Source organism: Cottoperca gobio, chromosome 9, assembly GCF_900634415.1.
Source record: "Cottoperca gobio chromosome 9, fCotGob3.1, whole genome shotgun sequence".
Taxonomy (NCBI): Eukaryota; Metazoa; Chordata; class Actinopteri; order Perciformes; family Bovichtidae; genus Cottoperca; species Cottoperca gobio.
In genome coordinates this window covers 4,633,164-4,650,817 of record NC_041363.1, presented here as the reverse complement: position 1 = coordinate 4,650,817, position 17,654 = coordinate 4,633,164, and the positions used below count along the sequence as shown (strand labels likewise).

Sequence of the window (17,654 nt, the reverse complement as noted above, 5' to 3'; positions counted from 1 at the left end):
AAACATGTAGCAAACCTGTCCAAACGCAATTAATTTGTATCACTGCTGTATTTAGTAAAATGCATATTACATAATGCCATGTTGGGTAATCTCTTTGTAACCAAGCAAATATATTGTTTGTTTGGTAGCCAAATCATCCGCATAATAAGTGATACAAATACAACGACTGAGTGCAACATATGGGTGCATTGGTTAATGATGAGCCTTGGTGACAGTCAAGAGCCTTGGCTGAGGAGTGCATGGTGAGGTCAGATTATGGCTGCAGGCACCAACAAGTGCTGATCCCACCAGTGTCCAGACAAGGCTGAATCAAAGCTTATTCATCGAAAGCTTTACCACCAACACACAGGCAAACAACACGCCACGCTCACCTTATCTGTTCCTCTCATCCGACTGTTCTTCTTTGCTGTGGCTAACCTTTGTCTCTGGCTCCATGCTACTTCCCACTGAGACTGTTTCAGAAGTTTCTCCACTTTGCAAGTCTTCTGACAACCCATTGTCCCCTGGCACATAAAAAGAGGGATATCAAGTTAAGCCATGCGTCAATCAGATTACATCTCAATGATACATTCCCTGTTTGTTACAAGCAATAACCTACCATGACAGAATGGTTTGCATGCTTTCCCAAACGCTTGTCATGGTCAGCTGTGCAGGATGACGTCATAACTCCAGCATGTTCAGATTATAAATATCTGTATTCATAAGAGTTACATAATAATGGATGTTGGATTATTGTTAGTACACACAGACAGAAGAGACGGCACAGCTGCCACAGGACATTCATAAAACTACAAAACCATCTAAAATGACATTTTGGTGATTAAAAAAACAAACATGCAAGTCTTTTTGACTGAGGACTTTTGACTTTTTTATTATTGTATAACTTGCATGTGGAAAAGTAAACTGTTTTAAACAATGATGATGAAAAGTGTAGGTTTTATTGTGCTTTGTTAAAACTTTCAAATACATGGCTAGTAAAAAGGTAAAAAGACATTTAGATTGTAGACATAATTAGACTAGAGCTTACAATTAAAATTAATTGTTTTTTTTAAATGATGATCCACAGTAGCTGCAGGCTATAATTTGACAGCAGACTAATAAAACAGTAGATTTTTATAAATATTTTACTACTACCCATCTCTGATGCAGAATAAGCAAGGCTCCAGCCGAAATGAACTAGCAATTAAAACGTCCAGTGGTCCAGTCATCAGTTACAGTTTCCACTGGACCATCCATGCAAGCGTTCTCCAAAACCACTGCAGAACAGACTATTAGCTGTTGGACTTTCCTTCCTTGTCAGCTCCAATTCCAGTTAGACCAAGCACTCTATTGTACTATGCAATTTACTTATCGTTGTAAGAGCCGAGACATATCTCATACAGCGCACACAGCAACAGAAAAATCTTTCTTCAGCCTTCAAATGCGCTTCTGTCGCTTCTACACAAACGCCTCCTGCATCACTTTGAGAGACGGTAATAAAAGGTTCACGGTTTTCTTCTTCTCATTGGTCGGATAAATGTTTGTTGCCCATTTAGTCATTCAAAACAATTCTCTGTATTTCATTATGTAAGAGTATCTAGAAGCTTTTATAAAGGCCTAAAAGGTTCAATCTGCACACACATGAGAAGTGTATGCAACTGTACACACAGGCTCTAATTTGGGACCCAGTAAGAGTGTAACAGGCTTTGTAGAGTGAAACATTTCTACTTGCCAAAAATCCAGTAGTGTAGGTTTAGTAGCTTGGGCACCCTGTTTGCCGCTGGTGGCTGTGAAACTTTGCCAGTCTGTGAGAGATTTGAACATGTTAGTGTTGTGACAAGAGGTGGGTAGAGTAGCCCAAAACTGTACTCAAATAAAAGTACTTTGTAAAAACAAGTACTCAAGTAGAAGTACAAGTAGAAATCAAAATAACTTCTTGAACTACCTGAAAAAGGTGTACAAGTAAACAAACTTCTGCATTTATGGTCAGTTTGTGATGAACTGTCACAAGTGTGATCACAAAATTCCCGTGTCAATATTAAATCAATAGTATATTAAGGACACAAATAAGTAAAGACATTGTAAAATTGCATTTTTGCTTGATTTCTCCTATATTATATCATAAAAAAGTAGTCCGTCTGGTCTCTTCTCTGACACTGACCTCAGACCAGCCTTCACACCCGGAGCTCGTTGCATTCGTCTGCTGGCGCTGTTTGAAGCCATTACGTTATGTACAATTTACTCAACAAAACTCACGTAAGTACGTGTAAGTGTAACTATTGAGTGTAATACATTTTAACAACCTTAATTGGTCATATAGAGGTGTATACTGAATTTAGCAAACTAGCTAGCCTAGCCCTGAAGGTCCGAGCCGTTAGACCTTTAGAACGTTAGCTGGCTAGGCTAACGTTAGCTGGCTAGGCTAACGCTAGCTGGCTAGGCTAACGCTAGCTTGCTAGGCTAACGCTAGCTTGCTAGGCTAATATTAGCCACACAGTTAGGCTGACGTTAGCTGGCTAGGCTAATATTAGCCACACAGTTAGGCTAACGTTGCTGTTCTGGTGCTAGCCGCAGATATCTTTCAATTCTTCCAGAATAATTAATTAAGGAGTTGTTTATGTAAAAACCTGTGGAGTCTCTGACCAGTAGTAGCACGATGGAGCCATTTACTTTAATGTGAGAGGGCCCCCCTTAGGGATTGGTTTGTCTCGTGTACACCATGGACGACAAACAGACACACGCACACAATAGGTGTATGGATATAAAATAGGGCCAAAAGTAATGTAGCCGTTGTAAAGGTATGCGATTTTCACGGTACAATAATCTAATAATCTGATTATAATAATAATATGTTATAACAGAATGATAATAATAATAAACATTATTATAAACCTGATATAAAACTATAATATGGTATATAGCTAAAGCATGTTAGTTTACATCAGGGGTGTCAAACTAATTTGACCACATAAAGCCCAATTTGATCTCAAGTGGGCCGGACCAGTAAAATCACAGCATAATAACCTGTAAATAACAACAACTCCAAATGTTTCCCTTCGTTTTAGTGCAAAAAAATACAAGTTCATTCTGAAAATGTTCAAATTTAATGAACTATCTTTTTACAAAACATTATGAACAACCTGAACTTTCTTAAGAAATAATGCAACTTCAACAATATTATGCCTCAGTTTATCATTTACACATGTGTGTTACAATTTAGAGATCACAGTGTGTCTACAAAGGCACAAAACATTTTGTCACAGGTATCTGGAACAGTATTTTACTTTATGATCAAAACAGCTCATTTTTACACTTTGCAAAGTCATCCGCATGTTTGACACCCCTGGTTTACATGTTGGCAATAATAGCATGTTAAATGACCAACTAACTGAAAGATCAACTGGGAACTTTTTAAATAATGTCCTATGATTATTAACAATTAACATACAGCACAGCCAGACTTTCCCTGTCTGTATCTTAACTCACACACACTCACTTATGTCCCTTTTCTCAAAACTGTAGATTAGCAAATATTCATATTATGATAACTTCAACTCATCAATTGTATTACTGAGGTATACCGTGACACTGGTATACTGGTACAACCCTAATCAGCATACCTGAATGTGTGAAACCTTTTTGTATGAATACATTCAAATGTTTGAATGTGGAAAAACAATCTCTGAACAAAACTTACATTTGTGCAGCTGTGCATCGCATTTTGTGAACAAATGAGATTTGCACAAATAATTTCCAATGTGCGAATGCATAAAGAAGATTTGCAGTTACACACCAGGTTTGCAGTTCGTGTATTCATCTATTTGTAGCTGAAAACAATTCACACATAACTAAATTGTATGTGTAATCCAAAACGTACAGCAACCTACGAGTAGGCCTACACATTAAACCTATGAGTACAAGTAGGCCTCCTTTGTCCCACATTTGATGTTTCCCTGGTGGAGGTAATGTGCAAATAAATGCAGCAATCCGCCAAAAAAGGCAGGGAAGGTTGACGACCGGAGGCTAACGAAGGTTAAAGGATAAATCATTGTGGGAAACATCGGGTAGGGATATCGCCAAACAGCCTGTGGTGGAGTTAAGTGGAGGGAAACTGTAGTGATGAAAGGAGGGAGAATGAGTGGGAAGAGTTGGTGGTGGCAGTAGATCCAAGAAAGGCGAGTAGCCTAAGAGGAAGAAAAAGGGAACAGAGAGGGCGAGGAGAGGCACCTGAAGGCAGGATCTCTCAATGTAGTGGTAAGATTTGAGGGGGAGTAAAGAAAGTCGATTACGATATCAGTAGAGGGTGAGTTGGAGAAGTGAAATGTGCCAGAGTTTTGGGAGATGGAAGCTTGCTAATAGGGTATAATACTGAAGTGCAGATGGAGAAGGCAAATTAGTTAGTGGGGGACCAGAGCCTCTGCGGTTGCAAAGGGGTTATTTCCAGAGTACCTGTTAATATGAAGCAGTGGAGAACTTAAGTGTGAGGAATACTTCAGGTGAAAGGGAGATAAGCGGTGTTGAAGAAAAGTAAGATTTTGTAAAGTAAGGAGGGAAGAGAAGATGTGCTAGGTGTGGTGGGGAACACTGGCAGACTCAGTCTGTGCGAGGGGGCAGGGCCGGAAAAATAAAGCTTTGCCAGCATGTATGGCACTGCATTTCTCCACTGGAAGTACACAATGGAAGGCATTTTATAGTGTTTTCTCTACTGGAAAGGCACTCCCCCCCCCCCCCTCCAAAGAGAGAGGTGGAGTTTATAGTTAGAAGAGAGGAACCAGACATTGTGTGTATTCAAGAGTCCCAGTTAAAGCCTAACTTGGTCTTATATGGATATGTGGCAGTTAGGCAAACTTGGAAAGATGAACAAAACTAAAAAGCAGACAGGATTGACAAAAGGAAATTGTTGGAATTAAAATTCTACTCTCAAAATCAGAGGATAAGCAGAGTGTGGAGAAATATATAAATCGACAGTAGCAACAGTGGGACATCGACACTCAATCCAGACTAAAGTAATAATGTGGTAAAAACTAGGAGAACTAACAGGAAAGAACAAATAAGCAGACTGAGAATTGGACTCAGCAACTAAAACAGTTCACTTTTAATTCAGAGAAAACATCCATCAGGTCATTGTAATCACGATTACACAGCTTAAGTCAAGGTGTAAAAAGTATCAAGACAGTGTGGCTTAATAAGAGCTACTGGACTAAGTACACTTCTTTAAAAATGTAAAAGGACATTGAGAAATAAGGTGAAACAACCCCTCTGTATCTCACAATATATACCTCTATATCTCATTGACCAAAGCTTCCAACACCTTCAGTGCCACAACAATTACTCATCCAAATAAAGGGCCGTGTCCAAGTTAAATCACAGTTCATAATATCACTGGACTTGACGTCTCGGATGTCTCGCTCTGTGACCTGAAGCACCCTCACGTACAGATTTTAAGGACATGCACTGGCATTTCGCTCTAAGTGCACCTCTGAAGTTTCCTTTGATCTAATTCAAAGAGGGAAAAGAACTTGCCCTACGGGGACTTGCTTCCACTTTCTTCACTAATCTTATTTGGTTGATTACACAGAAGTCAAGAGCTTTGTGCAAAGTGCTTATTAGTCCTGAAGTAAACAGCACCCTCTGCTTCTTTCTGTTTTCCTCTAAACAAACCAAATGTGATAAAAGATCAGAGAAAATAACCTTGTTCGACAAATTCAGACATGTTTAAAAGTGCTCCTGTATTTATGACTAATGAATTCAACTTTATCAACTTTGATATGAAAGGAAGTAAACAAACAATACACCTCTGCAAATACATTTCACTCTTTATCTTTTAATTAATAAAAAATAATCAAATGTATCAAAATTGAAATGTGTGCTCTTGAAATATCATCCAAAAGCTTTACATTTAGCATTTCTTTTTTCACAATTAATATTTCAGTCATGCCACACAGTGATCGTGATAAATATAATCTATTCAATAAGTTAAGGTTTCATATTAAATGTCAACAAGGCACTTATGTAAAGTTTTAGAGTTATTGAATAGAGTGAACTCCATTCGATTGATCTGAAAATATTTCTTCTGATTGAGATTGAGTTAAGTAGAAAAGCTTACAGAGAATATGTTTCACAATTTTCTATTTCTAAAGGACTCCTGAGCTGAAGTAGTTTTACATTCAATTCACATGAATTACAGTAATTATACAAGAGAACATAACGAGCATACACTTGAACATGTAAACACAAATTATACAATCAATTTATAAAGAGAATTGTCGCAATATCTTTTGAATATTAAAGCAGTAGTTTGACATTTTGAGAAAAGCACTTAATGGCTTTCTTGTCATGAGTAAGCTGCAGCCGGTTAGCTTAGCTTAGCATAAAGACTGAGAGCAAAGGGAAACAGCTAGCCTGGCTCTGTCCAAAAGTAACAACATCGGCATACCACGTCTCTAAGGCTCACAAACTACCCCCATTACTATCACTATCTTGTTTGTTTAATCTGTACACAAACAGAAGTCTAGAAATGACACACTGTGGTTTTTATGACGGGCTATGTGCTAGGGAAATTGACATGTGGAGCCTCCGCTTGTCGTCTGGCAACCGCATAACAACAACAAGACTCCAGGAAGTGACTGCGACCATAAGATAAATAGTTTGGCACATAACCCCATGTAACCCCAAACCGTCTCTTATTTCCTACTTTAGTAACAGCCAGGCTGTTTTTCCTGTTTCCAATCTTTATGCTAAGCTAAGCTAAGCTATCCGGCTGCTAGTGATTCCTAATGCTTCATATTTACTGTACAGACATGTGTAGCGTCAATCTTCTCGTCTCACTCTGGGCAAGAAAGCGAATGAGCTCATTTCACAAAATGTAATTTAAAGTCATGAGCAATACAGAATGCACAGCAGTGTTCATCATATCACCGCTAAGTAGGGCTGCACAATATATCGTTTTTTTATCGTCAACTTGTGCGATAAACACGTTGCGAAAGACTGCAATATTGCATTCAGTCGGATGAAGCAGAATTAACTCAACAAGCAATTTGTTGTGTTTTTAGCAGTATTTTGAAAGCAGCAGAACTGAGTACTCTTTAATATCTGACTGTTTATCGCAAATAATATGAGTATTGCAATATTCATCCTCATATCGTGCAGCCCTACCGCTAAAGGAAAGGGATGTGTGCTGACAGGATGCTTTATGCTAGCTATATAGCGACGTTACTGGTGCAAAGTGGATCACACACATTATATAAGATCATCTCTGTAATGCTGTTGCATGGTGAAAGACTTATTATAAAGCTGTTTCATCACTACAGGAGCTGACGACAGCTGATTTGTGAGTAAGTCCATCACTCAAAGACTCCAACTATTATGATGAGTAAAAGGAGTAACGCGACGACCCCACACACGGCAAGGCCGATAAGTTTCTGTCAAAAAGAGAAAGAAAGAAGAGTCAGAATGAATCCTTTAAACCATTCAAGGGCTAAATGAAGGAATTAATTGATGGATATATGGACAACATGGATGAATGTTGAGTTTTAAAGAATGGAAGTTGTGCATGCAGTGTTACCTCACGCAGAAATCACAGTGCTTCTCATACGGGGGGTTTAGTTAGTCCAACAGACAGGCCGACAATTAGTGCAATGACAGCAAGCAGGATCAACAGAGCAAAGGCCAGGATAATGTATTTCTGCCAAGTGAAGAAGAAGTGTTATTTGAAACTTCAATGAAAAGTAGGGTACCATTTAAAAAGGCTATACAGTTGTAACATGTGACTTTGATAATTGTTTGTATTTGTGACGACACATACCCTCCGGGATTTCTTCTGGTATCTCACTGCTTTTTTGGTCTCTTCTTTTGCACTACAAATGTATTCGGCTGCATTGGAGACGTTCTTCTCAATGTTGTTAACCATATCCCCCTGTAAAAGGACAGGATCAAAATGCTTTTATTGATTGCATCTTAGTGGCTACATACCGGTACACTTGGGAGATTTGAGGAACCTTTCCAGTTAGATGAAGCGGTTACCTGAGCCTCTACCAGCATTGCCATGTCCATGAACATCGCATGGAGCTCTCTGATGCTCGTCTCCAGCCGCATGATGTCCTGGTGTCGTGACTCTATCTCATTTAGAGCCTGACGTGTGATCTGGGAATCGGAAATAATCTGAGGGATAAAGATGGAGAGAGAGAAAAGGTCAAATAATGCATCCAAAGACACCAAACGAACCCCCCTCCCCACCCCACCCCCAATGATTTACTCCTCATTCACCACTAGATGGCAGTAATAGCTTGTTTTACCCTGCAATAACGGCATACTGCACAGCACGAGAACACTTACATCAGATGTGAAGATAGATGGGTTTCCACTTTCTAACATGCCCTCTAGTTCTTCATTGGTTGTCACTTTTCCAGCTAAAATGAGTAAAAGGGGGGGGGGGGGAGTAAGAGGTTTTGGCTGATATCTCAGGATTTCATTCATTTCTGTGAAGAGAACTAAATGAAATTGTTATTTTTAAAGTTCAGATTATGATTTAAAATATAAACTCCCTGGATAAAGGGAAATGTGAAGACCTGAACACAAGCTATACACACCTCTGCTAGAAAAGTACAAGCCTGTTAAGTGTTTAAAGTAAGTTAAACATTCAAAATAATACAGAGAATTGTATTAAAAGTTTCTAAAAATATCAGGAAAACACATTTATCAGAAGATAAATATGCCTAACAATGTGATGATTTAAACCGCTGTCTATAGCATGCTTTTAAAACAATAAAAACCCAAATCTGACATTTGTAGACAAAACATCCAGAGTAATAAGTGTTGCACTGCAGTCAAGAATGTAAACAACATATGTCTGTGCTTAGCCCCGGTACAATATGGCTGCGTGACAGTGTTGTGAAGCTGCGTGAAGTGTGAGCAGAGCTACAAATCTCCGTGCAACAGTTGTTAATGCATTTATCAAAGGACTGCTATTTGAGATAATTCAATGTTTAATAATCGTCCGCTCCTGCGGTAGTTTTCCGTTTCTGCGCGGATAGTTGTTGTATTTGTGACTAAGATTAGAAGCTTCTGAGGAACAAAGGAAGCCAGCAGCTGCTGAAAGCTTTGTTCTCCTGGAGGGTTACACATCAAGCGAAGAAGTATTAGTCTACGACGGCACAGACCGAGGTTCATTCGGCTGTTAGGAAAAGACAGGTGAACTACTGTTACACAGGCGGCTGCGCCCTCTCTCCGTTACCTGGGCAACACAAACACAACTAGGCGTCTCCAGTATCAGGCTCTTCCGTCTGCAGTGTGGAGAACTGGAGCCTCTCATTAATGCCGGCCGCAGGGACTGGGCGAGACGGTCCTATGTTCTGCCTTTCACTATTGTCTAGTGTTACTCGTGTGCATATTAGAATGCACCTCCGTCTTGTTTAAAGTGTTCTGGTTGCAAAGGCAAAACTTGTAAGCGTCTGAATGCTAATACACTTACTGTATATACTTATGCACACTGTATGTTGCACGTGTTTCACTATGCTTAATCTCACATTGACGAAATGCATCCTATTAAAGCAATATTATGTAGCGATTTTACCTTTTAGAATAACAGCTTCTAACTCATTTGATGACTAACTTGATTTTGGTGAAAGTGGATCATATTTTATGGAGAAAATGTTTTCTGGTTTTGCCCTCAGATGTCCTGCGGCTGCTCTGCCTCGACTCTGTGATTTACGGAGTTTCCTGATGGACACAAAGCTTCACTTGTTGCTAATGCAAACCGCTAACTACTGCTAACGGGAGCTGCAGCCAGCTAGTTAGCTGTTAGCTCAGAGCTGTGCAGCCAGGACTGTGGAATATTAGCTGGCTTGCTATGTCTTGTGTTGTTGCACTTGCTTGATGTTTGGCTGTGTGTGCAAAGCAACTCGATGGTTTTTGATCATTCATAACGTAATCATAACAAATGCATGTGTAACGTTACAGCTGTCCATATTTACGACAGCAGTGTATAAGAGAATTGCAAAAAAAATGCAGATTAAAGCATAATGTTGCTTTAATGCTGGACTCCCATGTTTCATTCATTCTGGCTTCAGTATGTAACTCTTGCTAATTATGCTTCTTTATATAACCGGTTGTTTGGTTTGTGTAAAAGACCCTGACATCTTGAAGAAATCTGAAAAACCTCCCTGCAGCTGGTGTCTGTTCATCAACACTTAGTGTCCAGAGAAGCGGAGAGGAAACCGGTGCGGTCTGTTTCCTGTATCCTGTCCTCACACGGCTTCAAGGTTTTATTTCAAAGTCTTTTATCACTAGATTAAATATTTCCTGTTTGTTGTATTACATTTAAGCTTCAAAGACTACTATAAACTATAAATATAATCCCTGGCCTCATGAGGGCTCAGGGAGTCCCTTTATTTTTCACTTACTTATCTCCAGCTGTCTCTGGATCCTTCCTTTGCTTCTTTCCCGAAAGGACACTTGAGTCTCGTTGTACTGGGTCATGACTTCCACAAACTTCCTGGACAGCACTGTGTGCTGAGCACAAGTGAAAGCACAAGGACAAAGGGTGAGAATGTGGGAAGATTGTGGATTCAGATACATTTTTAGAAAAACATTTACCCCATTTTCCCCCTGGTGCTCGTGTACAACTGACAGATGGTGATCATGTATGAGCAGGATATATAATAAGTGTGTGTGTGTGTGTGTGTGTGTGAGGACTTGGCCTTTCATTAATCTGTTTCCTGACCTGTGTTTTCTGGATCCTGAAGTCAACAGAGGATCTGTTCGCTGCATCATCTTTAGGCATACTTTGCTCCATGGCTTCAGAGGGAGAGAGTTATGATGCATTACACAACAGCAGACAACATCAGCTTCCATGAGGTGTAGTCAATAAACAAGTGCGTCATAGATCAACTCACATTTCAGTTTAGTTCGCACCACGTTGGCATTCCCTTTGATATCGTTGGTCAGCGCATCCAGCTGGTCCTTTGTTCCTTTACACGGACACAAATAGGAAACACGTCAGACTTGGATTTTCTGATGAGGAAAAATCATGTCATCCAGCTAATCACTGCCTCTCCTGTAAATATTGGATTTACTGTGATTCCATCTTGTAACTTGGCAACAACCCTGTGGGTTATTGCAGGGGTCACACGACAGCACAAAGCACAAGCCCTTTGTTCCTTTCCCTGGTGAACATTTCCACGTCATGGATCTTAAAACGCTGTACTGTGTTACATTAGGTATAATCGCTGATGATGCCATGGCCCTGTAAACTGGCTCTTTGTCTTGCAGAGTCCTCAGGCTCACACACTGAACAAAGCCAGGAACTGAGTTCATCCAGTAGTAACTCGCTATTATATGCCATTTGAAATACTTTGAACCTGTATCTGATTAGTAATAATTGACCCTGGTGCCTACAGACATCTGCAAATGACAGCATGACTTTTAAAAGAAACTACTACTACAATGGTTTGTGAGTTTTTGGGAGGAAAAACGGAGCCGTTTCCTTCACAGGTTTCCGGCCCGGGCAGCAATTCATTTACAATGAGGAGGAAAATGTAACAAAGGAACTGAGACATTTTCACTCCGTGTCTCAAAAGTCAAACTCCGGCTGGGCATTTCTCAACATGCACAAAAGTGAACCCTTGAAAACAACAGACATCATTCAAATTCAAATATTCTCTGTCTCCATCCTAATGCTTTATAAAGACACACACGTACTGTCATCCGGGTTGGGTGCAGACAGGATCATGCTGTGTATCTTCCTCACCTCCTCCACTTGGTGGGAGATCTTATCAATGAGTCCTCTGACTTCTTCCACCTAAAATCAATCAATAACACATCAGTGTCTAGAGTCAAACCTGTGCACACATGCTGGAAGTTGCAGAGATACCCACCCTTCTGAAATAGCTCTCCATGAAGCCATCTCTGTCCACTGCGACTGCAACATCCTCGTCTGCTCGTGTCCTACTCTGTATACGGAAAGATGTGTGTGAGTGACTTTTTGTGCAGCCAGGATGTCTTACCTGTCAAGGTGTATAGCGAGAAAAGACTCACAGGAGTCAGTTCAGCCAGTCGATCCTTCATCACACCGACCAGCTCGTCTCCTCACCGGATAATTCTAGTAAAACACCCGCTGGGTCATCCAGTAAGTCTCCATGTGTAGAGTAACATTGAGTCACCTTACTGTGCACTGAGGTCGAGGTGAGATGAGTAGGCCGACATTAGCAGCGTTATTAAGGCGACAGAAATTGAAAGAGAGCGAAAAAGTTTTAATTTGAGCAAAACTAGGTCCAAAATACAGCTCGAAAAGGTAAAAGCTGTACAAAATAAAAGCTTAAAGTGACGATGTTTCTGTTCCACTCTGTGTCGATATTTCTCACCGCACAAGCGCACGTAAAAGATCCACAATATCTATTTCCCCGGGATCCGCCTCTCTCTTTCTCCCTCCCTCTCTTTATCTCTCTCAGCCTCAGGGGGGGGGGGGGGGACCTAGTCCCACCTTCAGTTACATTTGATCAGACCATCACGATAAACAAACTAAATTAATGTAATCCTATTATGTTTGTTGGAAGAGTACAAAGTAAAAAAGAAGGAATTAAATTACCTTAATTACCATTAAAAGACACCACACCTAAGTACCACTGTGACACAGCACGCGCGTCTTGTGCGGTTTATTATATGAAAACAGTGATTTTTATCAGATGATGAATATTAGTGTGACAGCAAACACACCACCAGGCAGTTATTCGAGAAGGTTTAATGAATAATAGATAAGCACAGCTGGGTGGCCACTAAACTATGGGCTATTTAGCCACAGGGTGGCGCTGTTTACCCTGATATGTATGCACATTAGCATTAGCATTTGCTCCTGCAGACTCCTGTGGGTATCCTCCAGGTATCCTCAGTGTTTCACTAACACAAAGTAACACAATAAAAGACGAACTGTGGCAATCTCATTTGACTAATTGACATTCATGATATTCCTGCATGGACTTACTGTGTGAAGTAAGTTATCTCATTTAGTAAATCTTGAAGTGGTTGAAATGTAATTAACCAAACCCATCAGGTCCCTCATCCAAAGTTATCATGTGTGTCGCAGATACTGTATCTGCGCGACGTTGTTGGGTGTTGTCCTGTAATTTAACCCAATATCCAAACTAGTCACATATTTATCCGCATCTTTTATCTAAACAGCATTTGGATCGCACAGTGCAGATCCTGATCTCATTCATTCCCCGCGCAATCTCCAATTACGCACAAGTAATGACATTTACGCACAGCTCCAACGCCCCTCCTCAGAAGATCCAAAAATGACATCACGCTTTGCAATTCCCACGTTCAGTCCAACAAGCCAGAACGGAGCTTCTCTGCTCCTTGCCATTTCCAGCCACAGAAACTCACAGAAAGTAGTTCACTGTAGAGTAAAGATCACGGATTACAGTTTTCTGCGTGGAAGTGGAAATTGGTGAGATTTTGATCATGAAAGGAAAACTTCTGAAGTTTTTCTGCCTCAAGCCAGAACACTAAACTGATTCTTTCTTTTTTGTTTGCTCTGGTGCTGTAATTTATCTATACTTCTAAATTTGGACACATGGACTGATCAGAATTTTTCACATCTTGGAATAATGAGCGGCTCCTCCTGGATTCATCTTTATTTGGGGGATTTAACAGTTTAACAGTTGTTTTGTTTTTTAAAGAAAAGACTGCATATGGTACATTTTCCAAAAGTTATGGATTTATCTTTGCAAATTCATCTTGTTGCAGCTTTTGTCTCTTGTATTAAGGTAAGCTCATAAACACAAAGACAGGTTGACTACATCCTGTCATATATAACAAAAGTATATAATAACAAACGGATTGTGCAGGAAAGGTAAGAAACTCCACACGGCTTATAGCAAAACCTTTATCCTAATACTATATATAGATAGTTGTTCTCTTAACATAATGAGGTAAAGAAAGAAAAAACAAGTTTGAAGTAGTATTATTAAAACACTCACTGAGCATATTAACAATGGCACAGGTGTTTTTTCATATTACGCTTAAATACTGTGACAGTGACGGACTTCCAAAGTGAAGGTCCTCTGTATGTTATGACATATTGTCCAAGAGTTGTGCGATAATAGGGAAGATTTATATCCTTTGCTTGTCTGGTTGAATATGACGGACTTCAGAGTTCATTAAGAAGAAGTTGTGATGTTGTGTAGCAGCCTTTACAAATACGTTTGATTTCTTTACAGGTTTATGCTCAAGTGGTACATCCTGTGAATCATCCAGGTAGTAATGCATTATATACGGGTTAGTGGTGTGATTACTTTCTATTTTCCATATTTTTTGAAGTTATATATTTGATCAGAAATACACAGTGAAGTGTTTTACTGTATGTAGCGCTCACTGCCAAACCAGAGAATGTTATTGATTTGTTCACTTCCCTACTCATTAACCAGAATAGTTTGTATAATTTTTACAGCTGTTGGGTTCATTATTATCAATCTTTTAATCCCCCCCCAAAATCCAAAATGGAGCGCCAGGAAAATACATTTTGAGTAATGGGACAGGGCTTGATGGGGGGAAAAGCTTTCTCGATGCTTGTTTACGCGTGAACTCTCCGTCCAGGCCTGCAGGTGTTGGCCACGGCCTCACATTATTGGCCTCTCGATGCTGTGGACGGAATCCACGAACTGTGGGACAAGATTGGAAACAGACCAGGTTATGTTAACGGAACTACAATAAGTATGTGCATACATAAACAGACTGTGTGTACTTATGGGAATGCACCACCTATGTCTTGCTCTCTGCATGGTCTTGAGCTGTTTTTCATCACCCACCTTCCAGCCACATCCATCATGCTTTTTAAATGTTTATAATGTTTATTTATCAATGAAATTAAACAGCAACATAGCTGGAATGTATGATGTAAAATGCTGAAATACTTAATAGTTAATGTGTATGTAGCAAAAGTCTAAAAATATAGATAATATCTGCATTTTAGAGTTGTTTTAATTGGTGAAGGACTGAAAGTTCCTCCACACATGTATTGAGTTTGCAACCATTATTGTCACTACATGGATGCAAGTTATCATAAAGAATGTTAAAGTTGAAGAGGGATCAGGTATAGACTTGAGTATGATGTGTGAAGTCACTCTAAATGAAGGAAAATCCTCAAGTGAAGAGGAAAAGAGCTGAACCTCTCTGCCCCTGTGCACTCGGCATCACTCTGTCTCATACCTGCACACCACGTCCCTCCTGTTGTCCTCCTCTCACTGTTCTCTTGTGTCCTCTGTTATGTCTCTATATAGGTGTGAATCACTGTTTTTCTCCACTGTCTTTGTCCAGCTCTCAGAATCCACAACCACACTGTGCTCCCTTCCTCCCATAACTCTTCCTATGTGTATACCAATGACTCTGCCTACACTAACATTTCTGCAACAGTAGGTGAGGATCATTCACTTTCCGCTCACTGAAATTCATCTGTGCATCCCCTCACCCGCTCCCTGTTGTCTTCTCTGTACTGTATCTACACACTGTTGAGTGTTTTACACATTTCTTCTTGTTCGGTGTTTTGTCCGTGCAGCACGAGATAAGGAATTCTTGGCCTTTTTAAGTATTTGTAATTGTTCATTAGCTTAAGTCAAACCAGAGTTGTAACATATTAAAACATCTTAGTGACTTCTTTAATGACTTTGTATTCTTTTATGAGAAACCAGAAAAGTTGTAAAACCCTCATTGTTATCAGTTATCAGCATTGTTATAACAATTTTTGATTAGAAGACTATTAAGGGACTTTGGATAATAAAATTGTTGGATGAACAGAGAACTGAACATCTGGAACATTTTGGCATTTAAGTAGAAACCCTGGCTAGCAGACACTGCTCATAATGTTCAAGGGAAATAATGTCCTTGATTTGTGCTCTGCTGCAGACATTGTTGAAGGAATGGTCAACAAGGGCATCTTTCTGAATGGAGATAATGGCGGTACCTTTCTCCACTTTGGAAAATACCAGAACTCTTGTATTAGTGACCCTACTTGGTGTGGTCCTGAGGGTGAGTGCACATGGTCATTTGGCAAAACACTAACTATTTCCAACCCTTTTCTTGTATTGATGGGGATTTTTCATGATTCTCTAGGGATTACCTTCTCCTTTTTTTGGAAAAACCACGAGGCAGAGTCCCGTTTTGCTGTAGCCTCTGGAGGGAAAGTTATCTCTAATGGCTTCTCTGTCTACACCAATCCCTATGGAGGATATGTGGAGTTTTACACTCGAGGCAACAACCACAGATGGAAGGCCAACATCAGAGTTCCAGGTACTGTGGACTGATTTTGTCTTTGTATTACACACTGTTCTTTTAGTTATATTTCCCATAGGCATCCATGAGGAATGTATTTTGGTCTTGGAAATACTTGTATTTATTTTTTTTTGCCTTTAACCATAAATTGTTAGTTGTGTAATTGCATTCATGGTTTGGTTAACTGAAACCAGATGTAGCCGCAGACAGCTGATTTGGCAAGTCGAGGATAAATTTCATAAATCTTTTGCTGTATCACAAAACATACAATTATTATGAACGTGAAATAAGATGCGGTCATTTCCTTCTTACTGTAAATACAATAAAAGTTTGGTGATTAGTAAACGTCACGTTAGATGAAATTTGAAATGTAACGGTCAGAGTGTGACCAATACTTTTTATTCAATTCTGAAAATAAAATTTGGAGAGATGAAATGATTTGGTTAAATTGTTTTGACAAAACGAGGAAAAAACATATTTTACAGGCCAGTGTTTTGTTCTCAAATGACTTCTCTCATCTTTGTTTTTTGCTGCAAGGTTGTGTTCACGGCGTCATAACTCAGTTTAGATTTGAGTGTCCAGTTACAGAGATCATCTGGTTCTCATACAACGCGACATGTCGATCTTCAGGACATCTGTCAGTTCTCTCAAGTGTGAGGTCAAACGTAGAGCAGTGGTGTAGAGGAGGGTATACGCAGGTGCACAGAGTTGCCTAAATCAATTTACAGTATAATCACCTGTCACTCGAAAAGCAATTAAAATACATACTCTAATAAGAGTATACCCAGTGGTGGACAGTAACTAAGTACATTTACTCAAGTACTGTTCTTAAGTACAATTTTGAGGTACGACCTACTTTACCTGAGTATTTCCATTTCCTGCAGCTTTATTCTTTCTACTCCTCTACGTTTATCTGCTAACTTTAGTTACTTTGAAGATTCAGATGAATATAACAAAAAATATAGTCAACAAATCATTTATCGTCTATTATTATGGGTTAAGATAAAACTTTATTGATCACTTGCGGCAGTATATATATATATATATATATATATATACAGTACCAGCTGCAAGTGATGAAACATTAATGCATCAATACTTATAATACAATAGGACTAAAGTAATATATAATAGGAAGGAATACTTTTACTTTTAGTACTTAATGTGCATTTTGATGCTAATACTTTTGTACTTTAATTAAGTAACATTTTGAAAGCAGGACTTTTACTTATAACAGAGTTATTCTACACTGTGGTATTGCTACTTTTATTTAATATACTCAGTCTAAACCATTAATTTTCAGTCCTTTCTCCCTCCGTGTAAAATATCTGAGTACTTTGTCCACAACTGAGTATACCCACTTCTCCAGGGACAACTACACCACCGGGTGATAAACCAGAGGTGCCCTATTA

General features: G+C 39.4%; 2 protein-coding genes across 7 annotated transcripts in view; one reads left to right on the top strand and one right to left on the bottom strand.

The window, feature by feature from the left end:
• Positions 1 to 5,045: 5,045 nt before the first annotated feature.
• On the bottom strand, positions 5,046 to 12,374 carry stx2b (syntaxin 2b). 2 transcript variants are annotated; one of them, XM_029438997.1, is made up of 11 exons: positions 12,013 to 12,374; positions 11,853 to 11,927; positions 11,677 to 11,776; positions 10,872 to 10,946; positions 10,700 to 10,773; positions 10,380 to 10,488; positions 8,314 to 8,387; positions 8,002 to 8,139; positions 7,784 to 7,894; positions 7,544 to 7,663; positions 5,046 to 7,400 (listed from the first exon to the last, which is right to left on the bottom strand). In XM_029438997.1, the coding sequence occupies exons 1-10, from the start codon at positions 12,040 to 12,042 to the stop codon at positions 7,568 to 7,570; spliced, it is 882 nt and encodes a 293-aa protein (XP_029294857.1). In that variant the 5' UTR covers positions 12,043 to 12,374; the 3' UTR covers positions 5,046 to 7,400; positions 7,544 to 7,567. The 2 variants fall into 2 exon arrangements, with proteins under 2 accessions (XP_029294857.1, XP_029294858.1); XM_029438998.1 differs by lacking the exon at positions 7,544 to 7,663.
• A 926-nt stretch (positions 12,375 to 13,300) lies between these two features.
• adgrd1 (adhesion G protein-coupled receptor D1) overlaps positions 13,301 to 17,654 on the top strand; it is a 29,897-nt gene continuing 25,543 nt past the window's right edge. For 2 of the 5 annotated variants that reach the window (XM_029438954.1, XM_029438953.1), the window contains exons 1-6: positions 13,301 to 13,742; positions 14,196 to 14,232; positions 14,572 to 14,688; positions 15,292 to 15,390; positions 15,877 to 15,999; positions 16,084 to 16,260. In XM_029438954.1, coding sequence (XP_029294814.1) covers positions 13,668 to 13,742; positions 14,196 to 14,232; positions 14,572 to 14,688; positions 15,292 to 15,390; positions 15,877 to 15,999; positions 16,084 to 16,260 — 628 coding nt within the window. In that variant the 5' untranslated portion in view covers positions 13,301 to 13,667. Of the gene's footprint in view, positions 13,743 to 14,195; positions 14,254 to 14,571; positions 14,689 to 15,291; positions 15,391 to 15,876; positions 16,000 to 16,083; positions 16,261 to 17,654 lie in introns of all 5 variants that reach the window. The other 3 variants (XM_029438952.1, XM_029438951.1, XM_029438955.1) reach the window with 2 other exon arrangements.